This window comes from Rhincodon typus, chromosome 5, assembly GCF_021869965.1.
Source record: "Rhincodon typus isolate 14 chromosome 5, sRhiTyp1.1, whole genome shotgun sequence".
Lineage (NCBI taxonomy): Eukaryota > Metazoa > Chordata > Chondrichthyes > Orectolobiformes > Rhincodontidae > Rhincodon > Rhincodon typus.
In genome coordinates this window covers 50,615,293-50,630,942 of record NC_063336.1, presented here as the reverse complement: position 1 = coordinate 50,630,942, position 15,650 = coordinate 50,615,293, and the positions used below count along the sequence as shown (strand labels likewise).

Below are 15,650 nucleotides of genomic sequence, written 5' to 3'. Positions count from 1 at the left end.
TCTTTGAGGACAGCAGCAGACAGTTTCTGTCTAAGGGAGCAGGATATAGATGCTGAGCTTCTTGGACCATCGAGAAGTGAGGAAGCTCTGCAGCAGCAGCAGTAGAAATTCCCTATAGCATTTCTTGACGCCATGATCATGCTTTGTGAGAGAAGTTGGAGTAATCATTTTCTATCAGAGTGCCATTATTTTTATGGCATGCATGCTGATAGCTGTGAGGAGACTTGAATGGAACATGAACACCAGCATTTTCCAGAATTGGGCTGAATAGCCTGTTCCAGTGCTGTAAATGTAATTCTATGTAAATGTACTTAGCATTTCATAGTGATCAATTTTTAAATTTTACAGCTGAATATCTACATTTATACATCTTTTCCATGGAAAAATAAAACAATTAACTATCTGAAAGAACTTCTAACAGAAACTAACGCATCCAAACTTGTTAGACTACAAAAAAAATCAAGAACATGCATGCTCCTGATTTTCCCAAGTCTGAACTTTGAGAAATTCGTGATAATACTCTAATGTTTTTGGCAAATAATATAAAGCTGTTCTCTATCTTGCACAATACTTGAATATAATTGAAAATCTTGAGTATCTGTCTCCTCACTTTCAATGCTGAAATTAGAACTGTATTCTCCAAACATAAAACACAAAAAGTCCAGATTATCAATTTTTACTAAACCACAGCATTTGAATGATGAGTAGTAATCAAATGGTTAATGCTTGCTTGCACCTAAACTTTCATGCATTGAATTATACTTAAAATGTATAAATTTACCCTTCTTAGTGTAATTCTCCACAAATAACCTGTTTAGACTTACATATTCTCTTTTTCTTATTTTCTTTCATTTGTTTTTGGAACACCACATGCTGTTAATTGTTGCATTTTATTTATTCATTGTCCCAGATAAACTCTAAAGGCACATCCTTCATTCTTTCTTGGAAAACTTTATCAAACATTTCAGATTGAGCCACAGTGAAGTGATTTTTCCAGTCTCCAATTGTACCTGTAAAGAAAAAATGCAATTTCATAAACAGGATCAATGCAATAAGCAAATAAAAAGAGGTAGAGCAGGACATGGGCAACTTGGGATGTGAATTGAGAGAAGTTGGCTTTCCAAGTATTAGTTCTGAAGTCTTAAAAGAAAACTTGCTTTTGGTTGGTTGGTTGCAATGGCCACTGAAGAAACCCAAGGAGAACAGCCCTAGTTCCTACTGTACTCATACTAATTGTTTCAATAATGGTATGGTAGTGAAAGATGGGCATTAGGTCCTTACATATGTAAGAAGTACCATGGAATCCCTACAGTGTGGAAACAAGTCCTTCAGCCCAACAAGTTCACACCAACCCTCACAGCATCCCACCCAGACCCATCCGCCTATCACCCACCTCATCTACATATCCCTGAACACTACGGGCAATTTAGCATGTCCAATCCACCTAGCCTGCACATCTTTGGACCATGGGAAGAAACCGGAGCACCCAGAGGAAACCCACTCAGACACGGGGAGACTGTGCAAACTCCACACAGACAGTCGCCCGAGGGCAGAATCGAACCCGGGTCCCTGGCGCTAACCACTGAGCCACCGTGCTGTCCCAATAAGATACCGGGGCTGGTCCGCGAGTTGAACCCGGGACCACTCGCATATCCACACTGCAGAGCACTCTAAGCGAGAATCATACCCCTAGACTAACAAGCCCTTCCCATATTTGCTTGTTTTAGGTTATTGGCAAGGACACTCAAAAGGCATTTAAGAAAAGGTCTTCTACAAAAGACTATTAAAGTAAAAGCTGTGGTGATCCTAATCTTTGGATTTGATGACCAAATACTGCAGACTGACACATTCTAAGGGCCAGGACTACATGTTGAGGGATTTATCAAAGCTTCATTCAGCCACTGCAACTTTGTACCATTAATTAATATATTTTTATAAATGTTATCAACAAAGCATATTTTGGGGGAAGAAATGTGGAGATGCCAATAAATCTTGGCAGTAGATAAACAATTAACTAAAGTTAAGAAAACAGTTATACTTAGGAAGGGTGCAAATGCTAAATGAGGTCTCCCCCAAGACTTGCTGTTTGGATGAGTGATGCTAAAAAATTTAACCAGTTGACCTGAATTCATTAACTCAATGCAGACAAACAATAAGAATATCAATAAATACAGCTTAGAAATAACAACGAGTCAGAAAAATATGTAAAAATCTGCAGATTTATATTGGAAAAATTTAATGAGACTAAATGCAGAAAACTGTCATGTTGAAATGCTATGGATGATACAAGGAGTTTTAACACCCTAAATTATACAAATGACAAATGCAAAGCAGAAACTAACATAACCAACGGAATCTCGAACTATATACACAAGATGGTTGAATACACCAAAAAATAGTCATAATCATTCAAGGTCCATTCTGATCCCATCTAATTGAGAATTATGTCCAATTTTAGTTCCCAATGCAAAAGGGAGACATTCAAGCTTTAAAAGCAATGTAAAGCATGATTTGTAGTGTTAGCAATCTGAGTCATACAGGGGAATTAAAGATTTTCAGCCTTGTAAGGAGACATCCAAGAAATGGGGACAATTTTTACTGTTGTTACCAAGGTTAAGTCAGTCACCCTTTTTAAATGCTGCCGCATTTTCTGTCTATTCACTGCCATTGAAAAAGATGAACTGGGCTGCAGAGTGGATCCACTGTCTCCTGCTTCCCAACTTGCATACACAAGTTAAATTGACCCCCACCTCATTGAGGAATACACCATACATGTGATGTAAAAACATAATCTTTAAGTAATTTAAGATCAGCCATGTGCAAAGGAACACTGATTCAAACTAGAAACACAATTTTGACACAAAATCAAGATGTTTCTTTCACACCAAGAATGACCAATGCACTGAATAAACTTCCAATCGACAGCAAAAATCCTGGGACATTTTGAGAAATAATTGAGTGTTACACTGGGGAACCCCGAGTGACTTTCTGTATTGATAAATTAAGGTGAACGAAATTAACTTTCCCTAACTTCCTCTGATTTTTTTTTCTTTTTCTCGTAAAAGTAGTTTCAGCTTTTAATGGAGAAAACGATGTCTTGAGACATAATCTTGGGACAATGTAACTTGTAGCATTGTGCCTGTTGGTGCTTGCCATTGCTGGCCCCACCAGAGTTTGCAGGATCAATGAAATGGACAGGTTGATAATCAGCTAATCTTTCTATCACACCCCATGGAGGCAGTAAGAAGGGAGAAATTTCTGGTCAATCATGGTTGATACAGAAGTATCCCTCAAGCCATCGCTCTAAAACAGAGAGACAGCGCGAGAACGAGAGACAGACAGATTTTTTTTTCCCTTGAGGACTATATCTACTTAAGCACACAGATGGATGCAATACTAACGCTCGCCCAGAAACACAACTCCATTGGGTAGCTGTATACAAATTCATACTTGAATCACAAAAATTTGTACGACAGGAATACTCATCAGAGACTTGGCTTCCAAGGGCTGCATGCTCCCATATGACTTGCTGACCATAGTCTTTTTTCTCACCTGAACACACTGACCTCCAAGTCTAAATTCCTGACATGTTCCAAAAATGGAAAGTGCAGCACCAGGAGCATAAATTTATAATACAAAAGCAAAAAAGTTATGGTAAATGTTTATAAAACACTGATTCAATCTCAATGGGATAACTGCTCAATTCTCAGCATTACACTTCAGGAAAGACGCGAAGGGTTAGGAGAATGCAGGAAAGAATAGTCCTGGGGACAGACTTCAGGTAGAGTACATGGATAGATTATCAAAGCTATGACTTTTTAGTGAAAAGAAAGTTAAGAAGAGATTCAATAAAGGTGTGAGGACAGAATAGATAAGGAGAAAAAATTCCCTTTGGTGTCGGAATTGAGAACCAGAAGACATTGATATAAGGTGATTGGCAAGAGAGGATGCTTTTTTTTTAAAACAAAGCAAATGGTTGAGATCTTGAATATATTGCTTGAGGGTGTGGTGGAGGCAGATACAACTGTGCCTTTCAAAAGGAAATTGGGTGATGGTCGGATAAGAAGATATTTACAGAGCTATGGGGAAAAGGCAGAGGAGTGGGACTAGCTTATGGGTGGCACATTGGCTCAGTGGTTAGCACTGCTGCCAGAGACCTGGGTTCGATTCCACCCTAGGTGACCGTCTGTCTGGGGTTTGCATGTTCTCCCTGTGTCTGCATGGGTTTCTGTCGGGTGCTCTGCTTTCCTCCTACAGTCAAAAGATGTGCAAGTTAGATGAATTGGCAATGCTAAAATTGCCCATTGTGTTCAGGGATGTGTAGATTAGGTGCATTAGCCATGGAAAATGTAGGGTCCTCGGATAAGGGGATGGGTCTGGTTGGGATGCTCTTCAGAGATTTGGTGTGGATTTGTTGGGCCAAATGGCCTGTTTCCACATTGTAGGGATTCTATGGAGCTGAGTACCCAGTTGGCTTTGACATGATGGACCGCATGGCCTCTTTGTCTGCTTTATCTTTCCTATGCTTCCATTTATATTCAAATAATTTGGGAGGTCATTTTTCAACAAGGTGTCCAGTTGAGTGGATGAAGGTAATGCAGTTAATATTGTTCATATGAATTTCAACAAAGCCTTTGACAAGGTCCCATATGGGATACTGATAGCCAAGGTAAAAACACATGGGGTCCAGGGTGACTTGGCAAGTTGGATCCGAATTTGGTTCAGCTAGTAGGAGACAAAGCGTGGTAGAAGACTGTTTATGTGACTGGAGATCAATGTCTATCAGAATACCACAGGTTCCCTCATTGTTCATTATATATATAAACGATATGAAAGAAAATGCAGGGGATGGTGGTGGTGATAAGTAAGTTTACGGATGACACAAAGGTTGGCAGTGATGAAGAAGGTCTTAGATTGGTCAGTTGGGCAGATCATGGCAGATGGAATTTAACCCAAGCAAGTGTGAGGTGATACACTTTGGAAGTAGTAGCAAAACCAGGGAGTACCCAATCAATGAAGCCCAAAGGAACAGAGGGATCTTAGGGTATTTGTCCACAGATCCTGAAGGGAACAGGACAAGTTAATAAGGTAGTTAAGAAGGCATAAGGGACACTTGCCTTTATCAGTTGTGGCACAGATTTTAAGAGCATAAAGGTTATATTTGAACTGTACAAAACTTGATTAGGCCACAGCTGGAGGACTGTGTTCAGGTCTGGTCACCATAATATAGAAAGGACATGATTGCACTGGAGAGGGTGCAGAGATTCACCAGGATGTTGCCTAGGATGGAGCAGTTTAGCTATGAAGTGGTGATAGATAAGCTGGGGATGTTTCCTTTAGAGCAGAGAAAACTGAGGTGGTCCTGATTGAGGTGTATAAGATTATGAGGGGCATAAATAGAGTGGATAGGAACCATTTGTTCTCCTCAGTTGAAGGGTCAATAACAAGAGAGCATATTTTTAAGGTGAAACACAAGAGGTATGGAGGAGATTTGAGGAAAGATTTTTCACACCAAGGGATGTAGACCTCTGCAATGCACTGCCTGGAAGGGTAGTTGAGGAGAGAAACCTTAACTTTTTAAAAATACATGTATTAGCAATTAAAATGTCATGACATTTAAGGCCAAGTGCTCGAAAGTGGGACTAGTGTAGATTTAGAGTTATTTTTTAATGGTGCAGACTCAATGGGCTGAGGGCCTCTTATGTACTGTATGATTCTATAATTCTACAAAATCTTGCTAGGTACCTTTCCGAAGGAATGCTCCTTCTTCAGATTTTTTGGGAATTCCTTCATAATTGGCCATTGGATTCTTTTTCATAATATCAAACCCGCAGTGTTCTAACACGCTGTCCAGTTTTTCATCATCCAGCTGTCTTCCAACAAAGTTGCAAATTTTTTGTATTGATGCTCTAAGATCCTGTCAGGGGTCAATGCAGTAAATACAGTTACGTATCCTTGAAACTTAAGAATGGCAACAACCTCTTCAACCCTCGAAAGTAAAACAATTTCACTCACTGTGAAATTACTCACTAGATGCCCCATAAGAGTGTGGAATCCTTCTATAACTAATATTGTTAAGAATTGGGTAAGTGATGAAACTATTGATATATATGCTAATTTCTAGATACCGAACTGCAGATCTTTAAAAACTAATCTTGCCAAAGTGCTTTGGATTCATCTGAGGTCCAATGTTCAAAGGTAAAAACTGATAACACGTCGGGAAATTTGTTCAGTTAAGTTCTGATCAAACAATTTGTTGATACCCCTCTTTCAGGATTTTAGTCTTCGTTATGGAAACATGACTAGAACAACTCAAATTATTATGTTAATAGAATAAAGTTTAAACTTGTCAAAATGTTCAATGTGGAAACACCATGCTATTTCACACAGTTCATTGTAAATACATTCCAATCTTTTCTTTAAATTAATTATGTGATCAAAGAGTTTTGGCCAGGATTTGTTTCTTAACACTGGTTACCCTTTAGAAGGAAGTAAATAAAGTGGCTAAGATTTTAATACCTATTTGAATAAAATGATCTTTTCAAGCCTGCACTCCTGGTATTGTCCCACAATACCAAGTTGATCACACATTGATATCTCTCAATCTTGACTTAATTGATGAGTTGCCAGACCTTGCTTATGGCCAGCAAATCTCTGTGACCTTTTGATACAGCTTTGACTAGAGGTCAAAGTTACTTAATTTTGTAAAATACTTTGGGACACCACAAAGTAATGAACGTTGCTACATAAATGCAACTTTTTAGGAAGTTAAATTCTGATCAAACAATTTGTTGATACCCCTCTTTCAGGATTTTAGTCTTGGTTATGGAAACATGACTAAAACAACTCAAATTATTATGTTAATAGAATAAAGTTTAAACTTGTCAAAATGTTCAATGTGGAAACGCCATGCTATTTCACACAGTTCAGATATAGGTTAAATACAGATAAAACAACAGGTTATCAATGGTGAAAGTACATGAAGGAGTAGAGTTAGATATCCAGATTTGAACTGAGTAGGAATACCTGTAGTAAATGGGAGTTCCAATCAATTTTGTTCAACCAAACTATTATTACAGATGTTCAATAGCTAATAATACAAAATACTCACAAACACAACTTGTCTTATCCTACCAGGGAATTCCTTTAATTTCTAAATCCCTACCAATTGGTGATGTAGATCACAAGGTTACCCACAATTTCGTGTATTTTCACCATTACTAACCTGCTGTACATGACAAATCAAATGCCTTCTGAAAGTCCATTGAGACAATATCTCCCATCCAGCATGTTCATGATCATCTCAAAATACAACTATATTACCCATTTGATTATCTCATTTAATGACCATATGTAAATAATACTTCACTTCAATTCAAAATGTGGCTATAAAACTCAACACAGGCAAGTTTTATGTGAACAAATAGGCCACTTGATTGTATTCCTCATCCAGCCATAGGTGTCTAAAGAAGATAGATCAAAGTGCCTTCCAAACAGTGATAATCTTTGAAACTGTGGAGGTCCAAGGAGTCTCGAGATCCACGTACATGATCATTAAAATATCATACACAGTATATAAAAAATAATCAAAATGACAAATAAAATGTTGGTCTTTATATCGAGCAGACTAGGGAAAACAAACAGGTAGATATCATGATGTAGCTATACAGAACTCTGGTTCGGACTTACCTGTTTCAGTTTTGGGAATCACGTCTTGCTAATTTTTTTACACTGGCCATGGAGGGAGTTCATTAATGATTTACTGGGATGGTAACTGGACCCCAAGAATTAAATTATTTGGGAAAGATTGCGTAATCTAGTGCAACACTCGCCTGAATTTCAAAAACCAAGGGGTGACTGCATCAAAGTTTTCAAGCATTGAGGGGAAGTTGACACAGGGAAACTAATTCTGCTGGTTAGGGAGCCTAGCACTAGGAGACAGTCTCATATAGTTAGAGCCAGATTACTACTATTACCTCAACCATTACTGAATAGTGCCATTAATAAAGTGAAATGTCCACGGTTGTTTCACAAGAGCATCACTAATGTAAAAGTTGTCTGATTTTAGGGCAGTTGGGATAAAAATGTTTGCATAAAGATGTTGGTTTCAAGGAGCATCTTAAAAGGAGGAAAGAGAGCTGGAGAGGTTGAGCGAAGTAATTCTAACTTTTGAACACATGCATCTTAAGGCATGGCCATTATTGCAGAACAATTAAAATCAGCACACCCAAGAGACCAGAATTAGAGAAATGCAGATATCTTGAAAAGGTTGGAGAATTGCAGGAAAGTACAAAATTGTACATGGCCTACTCCTGATCATATGAACATAGAAAAATGTAATATTTTCAAAATATTATTACTTTCTTCAACTCTTCATAAGTCGTGAACAAAAAGTTGAATTCATCCTTGTGAGCATACCACTCCCTGATATGGTCAAACCAGCAGCTGAATTCCACTGTTAGAGAGAACAAAACAAATCAAGGTTATATTTCAGTTCAATTGCTTTAATAATTATGAACAATTAAACAAATGAAAACATATTTGTCACAATCTATACCATTTTGCACAATTTAACATAATCAGATAAAGCAGAACACAAATCTTTACTTTGTTTCATAAAAAAAACTGATGCAATTACAGTATGCTTCTTAAAATAAATATCTGGATGGTGGTTCATGAGTATGATTATATTGACTACAAATAGCCATAACGTTTCAAGACCAAACCACTGGCATAGCCTTGTATTATTGGAAAAAGCTTGAAGAAAAAAATCTGCAATGCTTCAGTTCAGGGCTTTACTTTTCTGGAGTTAATGCCTGAAAGTAATTGGCATTCCCAGCGTTCAATTTTCAATTAAAGCATTATCAACTTAATTCATGAGAAAATGGACTTTACAAGTCTACTTGCTTCTGCAACGTAATTGTCAAAAGCATTTCAAAAATCCTATATTCCAGAGTTATACATTCTTGTAAATTTCATCACACCAGTAACAACTTTCTTTTATATCATGCCTTTCATGAATTAAAACATGCCCAGGCATTTCACTGTTAAAGTCAGGTAACAAACTTGGTGAAAGTGATAGCGCTGAGCGGACAATCCGTCTTACCCTCCTCCTGAAGTCATCAGCATCACAGATACAGACTTCAGCCAGTTTCAGTAACTCAACATGATATCAAGAAACAATTGAAGGCACTGGACTTTGCAAAAGCCGTGTGACCTGACAACATTCCAGTATTAATCCTGAAGACTTGAGCTACAGAACTAACTGTATCCCTTGCCAAGCTGTTCTAGTACAGTCACAACTCTGGCATCTACTTGGCTATGTGGAAAATTGCCCAGATATGTATTGTGCACAAAAAGCAGGCCAAATCCAAAGTCGAACATGGCCATTTACTGCTGCGTCTGTGTACTGTTAATGGTCAGCAAAGTGATGGGGGTAGTTGTCAACAGTGCCGGTAAGCAGCACCCACATAATAATAACATGTTCCTTGGCATTTGTTTTGGCTAGGTCAGGTCTAATTAGCTCCCAACCTCGTGACAGCCCTGTTCCAAAAATGGAGAAGAGAGTATTTGACAGGGTGTGGCAGCTAGGATCCTGAGCAAAACTGGAATCACTAGGAATCAGAGAGGGAGGGTGGAGGGGGACGTAGGAGAACCTCCACTAGCTGGAGCGATACCTAGCATAAAAACAACATGGTTGTAATTATTGGAGGCGGTCAATCATCCCAGCCCCAGGACATGGCTGCAGGAGTTCTTCAGGCCCAACTATTTTCAGCCGTTTCAACAACCTTCCTTCTTTCATAAAGCAGGATAGAAATGTTTGTTAAAAGTGCACACTGTTCAGCATAATCAGGGACTCGTCCAAAGCAGTTCATGACAATTTGCAGCAAGACCTGGACAACATTCAGGCTTGGACTGATGAGTGGCATGTAACATTCACATTCCACACAAGTTCCACACAATGACCATTTCCTTGACCTTCAGTGGCATCACCATCATTGAATTCCCCACTAACAACATCCTCTGGATTACCATTGAGCAGAAACCTAAGTGAAGCTGTGGCTATAAAAGCAGGTCAGCAATTGGGAATTCTGTGCCAAGTAACTTACATCCAGCCTCCCCAATGCCTGTCTACCATATATAAAGAACAAGTCAGGATTGTGATGGAATACTCTCTACTTCAACAAAAGTCCAACAATAGCCAGGAAACTGGTCACCATCCTCGATAATGCAGCCTGCTTGACTGGTACTACATTGAAGACCTTCAATATTGACTCTCTCCACCACCGATGCACAGCGATGATAGGGTCTACTATCTCCAAAATGCACTGAAACAACTCACCAAGCTCTTCAGACAACACCTTCCAGAATCAGAACATCTACCAACTAGAAGGACAAGATAGCAGACACATGAGAACACCATCAGCTGCAAATTCCTCACCGTACACCATCCTGACTTGGAACTATATTGTTGATTCTTAACTATCGCTGCGTCAAAATCCTGGAACACTTTTCCTAACAGCATAGTGAGTCTGTCTACACCACATGGGCTGCAGTGGTTCCAGAAAGCAACTCATTGTCAACTTAAAAACAAATATTGTGAAAGCTGGAAATGAAATAGTAAGTACTGGAATAGGTCAGCAGATCCAGGTGCATCTGTGGAGAGGCTAACAGATTTAATGTTTTGAATCCAGTATGACTCTTTTTTCATTTCCGCTGTCAGACCTGCTAAGTTTCACCAGCACCTTCTCTTTTTATTTTACCATCAACTTTTCAAGGGCAATTGGGAATGGGTAATAAATGCGCCCTTAACTAGCAATGCCCACATCCTGGGAATAAAAAAAGAACAAAGGTTTGAAGAAGTATCTTATATCAGGGAGGTGGACTGGCAGAAAGATTTAAGGAGGGGACTCTAGAACTTAGGACCCGAATGGCTGAATGAATGCTAAGTGAGACAAAGAAAGCATGGGGTACATCAGGGGCTAGAATTGTAAGATTGCATAGCTCTTGCAGGGTTGTAGGGCTGAAGGAGATTACAGAGAGTGAGGTGGTGAGGTTCAAGAGAGATGTCAACTCGAGGATGAGAATTTTGAGAGTGATGCACAGTTGGACTGGAAGCCAATGTAATTCAGTGAGCACAGGGACAGTGAGAGTTAGGATGTAAGCAATAGAATATTGTAGGGACCTAAAGGTCTATGGAGTCTAGAAGTTAGTAGGTTAACTAGAAAAATAAAATGATCTGGAGGCAACAAAAGCATTAATAAGTTTGTCAGCAGCAGATGTATTGAATCAGAGATGGATCCATGGAGGGAGATGTCGACAGTCTTTGCGATGGAGAGGATATACTGTCAGAACTTGAGTTTTGGGTTAAAGAGACTGGTATCAGGCTGTTTCAACTTGAGATAGGGGCCTTGAGAAAGCAATCACATAATCTAAGTCTAACAATCAGTGTTTGTGATTTCAATTTTCCCTAATATATCGATTGTATTTGGCTCAACCAAGACTGGATAGCACAGATGCAGAAGAGTAATCAAGAGTGGTGGCATGTGGGAAGTAGAGTTACCTGTCATCAGTGTACATCTGAACCTGTTTTTCTGTTTGGGAATGGTGTAATAATTGATGGGCAACACATAGATGAGAAACAGGAAGACAGAAGAGAAATCCCGAGGGAACTCCAGGAGAAACGTGAGAGCCTGCAAAGAGGATATTCTCTGGTTTTGTCAGGGTATTGAAGAGTGGAATAAAAAGAGGGTTTTTCCACACAGCTGACTGGTAGATGGGAGTTATACACCGTCAACTGTAGTGTATGTTTTCAAAAATAATATCTCCAAACCAGATTATTTAGGGTTAATTGAACATAGTAATGAGCAATTATTGGAGATTAGAAAAATATGTGGAAACAGGTTATTCTGGTTACACTCCTATAGGAAGGATGTTGTTAAACTTGGGTGGGTGCAGAAAAGATTTACAGGGATATTGCTGGGACTGGAGGGCTTGAGCTAGAAGGGTGCCCTTGTAGAGGATTATAAAATCATGAGAGGCATGGATAGAGTGAATAGCCAAGGTCTTTTTCCCAGGATAGGGGAGTCCAAAACTAGAGGACATAGGTTTAAGGTGAGAGGGACAAGATTTAAGAAGGACCTGAAGGTGGTGCATGTATGGAACGAGCTGTCAGAGGCAGTGGTGGATGCGAGTATAATTACAACATTTAAAAGGCATGTGGATAAGTATTTGTTTTTAACTGCCAAGCACAGGGGAATGCTTGGGAAAAGTACTCAGAAGAGGCAATTCAGCACATGACATCAAATCCAGTATACTATTAATAATAGAGACTTTTCACTGTTCATTGGACTTCACCATCGGACCAGAAATTGAGATCAAGCTCCAAGTGCCAGCCATCACTGAGGCAACCCAAATGAGCAAAAGGACTTGATGCTCACCTTTTGAATATGTCTGAAGTAGTTTATGATTATTGAACAAATTTATTCGCTCAGTGCACGTGTCTGCTTGTGTTCATTTTGATTGATCTTAAAGACCAGTTAAGGCATTTTAGCCTAATATTACATCAACTGTGCCCAAGTTTGCAGCCTGTTCAAGAAGGATGGTGAGAGATCATGGATTTTGTGCACAAATACAAAGGATGTTGACCTGACTGAGGTTACTTTAGTGCACTGACATGGAATTGCAAGAAATAGGAGAATGGAATTGGGAGATGACACCAAGTTGAAAGACTTGAAGGAAAGGGAGCTTGCAGATGGGATGGCAGTCTACAAGGACGGAAGAGTTAAGGCTGGATTTTTGAGGTGGATTTTCTTGATGGTGGATATGCAAAGAAGAGGAACATGAATGTTTCACAGTTTTGTGGAAATAGGTTTGAGATAGAAGGGGTGTCTTTTGTGGACAAGGTGTTCTCAAAGATGACATGAAGAGAAATAGGTGAGTAATGAAAGAATGACTCCAGTTCTGAGCTGGGACAGATTACAGACTTGGAAGGAGTTTGGTTTAGTGTGTTACAGGAAGGAAATTAATAGTTACAATAGTTAATTGAGGAGAAAAACAATCTCAATCCAATTTTCCTTTAAAAGGTAACATTGGGACCCTTGCTAAGTCTACTAATTTTCATTGATCCCAGGCAAAACTAGGTTAAAGTGTGACAAAAATGACCCTGGGAGCACAGACCTAGTTCAGTATTCTTTTTGAAAGTTGTATCTTCTGCACTTAATTCTAGACAACATGCATATTTCATACTATTTGCAATTAAAAGTAATACTTCTGAGGCTGGGACTTTTTTCACAGGAGTGTAGGAGGTTGAGGGGTGACCGTATAGAGGTTTATAAAATCATGAGGGGCATAGATAAGGTGAATAGCAAAGGTTTTGCTTCCCTAGTGTAGGGAAATTCAATACTAGAGGGCATATTTTTTAAGGTGAGGTGGAAAAGATTTAAAAATTCCCCAAAAACACCAGCCCCAGAACTCTTACTTTCCCCAGTCCCTGGCCCAACACACCGCTTACCATGAGACCTGACACTGCACCCAACCACCATACTCAACCACACCAGCTGTCCAAATGGCTGGCAATTTGGATCTTTAAATTTCAGAATATGGTAGCTGACTGCTGTGAACAAGTGGTTGAACAAGTAGTTCACCTTTCTTGGCATTTCTGCGTTATGATGGAACCGTCAGAATGGAATTTCTGAAGGAATCCTGATTGGAATCTGGTGTCAGAAATGCGGAGCCCATTCACAGCATAAAGAAAAGGTACAGAGTGGCTATCTGCAGGAAATTGCCACTCCTCAGAAAATTTGAGACATCTTTCTTCATCTATTCCGACTTTTAGAGTGCCCTAATTGAATTACTCCACCTTTGGTAGACTGAATACTTGAAGGTCTAAAATTCATTCTGTAAAGCCCTCTCAGTCTCCTTCTTATTCTAATATCTCCTTAAAAACTTAGGCATTGACCAATCCTTCCACCATTTGCACCATCACTATGTGGCTGCATTCCAAAATTCTTCATAACATGTTGGAACTTTTTTCTAATATTGGTCCAGGATTAATCCAGGATGGGCTCCCATTATGAGCTCACATTAAAGTCATATTTTCTGTCTTACATTTATAACATGATCTTTGCCAATCAGAGGGACCAGATGTCTTCAGTCCCAGCAGCTCCCTCAGAAGTGGTTCCTACTGTCAATAGTGCAACAGGCCCCAGAGGACAGGTGAGTGAGTTGAGTTTACCACAGCCAGCCAGGCAAGGAAAGGGGAGTCATTGCGGAGAGTGAGGATGTCTTTCAGGAAGGGTGACCCTTCTCAAGGAAGGATCTTTCCATCAGCTGAATCAGAATGGTTCCCCCTCCTGTCCCCCTGCAGCCTGGGCCCACAAGGAGACTTCAACGTTGCAACGTCCCCCAGTCATGTTCCACCATACCCATGCCATTACCAATGATGACAGAGTTAGGGTTAACCCTATTGCAAAATGAGATCCTTAACCAACCAGGGTGTCAGGAATGCATTGAGCATTTTATCTTCTGCATTTCCTCTCAACTCTGAGCTCCCCAGCCCATCTCCTCTCAGTCTGCTCCCAGTGTGGAAGGCCAAAGAGAAGTTCAATTTTATCCAAGGTGTGACACGTTAATAAGGATAGGAGCACAGCTTCCGGCAAGAATTCAAAGTCATCTGTCATATAATGTGGCATGTTCCATTTTAGGTGCACAAATCTATCTTCATTTTACATCCGCCATTGTCCACTAATAATGTTTTTACTGAGGCCAGAGTCTTGCAAATTACTCCTATGTGGACTCTTTGCTGGGGACGATAATACCTTCTTTTTAAGAAATGCCTACATTTAATTGAAGATACTCCTCTCAGCTAAAAGAAATATCATAATGATAGATGGAATGCAAAGAGATAAGAGACTCATCCAATTAGTACATTATAATTCAATACATATTTATATATGAAAGACAGCAGTGTACAGAAGCATGAGATCTGCTGATCAAACTGATATCTCGTATACACAACGCTCATGAAATTATAACTGTTTACCTCTGCCTGCAAGGAATTTTTCTAGAAAGTCTGGAAAATCCTTTGGTGATTCATATAGGGCAAGATGCTGATGGAAATAATAGGAAGAGACCAGTACATCCTTAGGATTCCGTGCAACATAAATAACCTACATGGGAAGTAATAGAATGTGGAACACAAAGATTATTCAAACAAGAACACTTCAGTACGGTGTATATTCTGATATTAGCCATTTCAGCAACTTGCTTTCAACTTTAATTTCAGATCATATTGGTCCAGATTTTAGCAAAGAAACAACAGGCATGTGGCTTGCATGCTATTATTAATTCACTAACTGGCCAGTAGCTTGCATAAATATATATAAAAGAAAAAGATATTTTAAAGAATTGCAATTCTCTACAAGTTGCTGGTTCATCTGTGCCACACCATTAGTAGCTTTATAAATCAGCAATTTGCACTTTCCCTCCCCAAGGCTTTCAGGAAGTTGTTGCAGTTGTACTTTAACTGCAATTTGAGCTTGCCAAATAATGTTAAGTTTAGCAGGTAACAGTCCAAGTACCTATTTAATATTGTAATAATTATTAATGGCTCTTACATTAATATATTTCCCTTACACTGTAAGTAGACA

General features: G+C 39.3%; 1 protein-coding gene across 1 annotated transcript in view; it reads right to left on the bottom strand.

Moving 5' to 3' along the window:
• Positions 1-798: 798 nt before the first annotated feature.
• The window catches only part of LOC109912251 (amine sulfotransferase-like), a 52,795-nt gene continuing 37,943 nt past the window's right edge, over positions 799-15,650 (bottom strand). Inside the window, exons 4-7 of the mRNA XM_020511648.2 lie at positions 15,044-15,170; positions 8,361-8,455; positions 5,746-5,917; positions 799-1,010 (exon numbers count right to left, since the gene is read on the bottom strand). Coding sequence (XP_020367237.1) covers positions 895-1,010; positions 5,746-5,917; positions 8,361-8,455; positions 15,044-15,170 — 510 coding nt within the window. The 3' untranslated portion in view covers positions 799-894. The remainder of the gene's footprint in view (positions 1,011-5,745; positions 5,918-8,360; positions 8,456-15,043; positions 15,171-15,650) is intronic.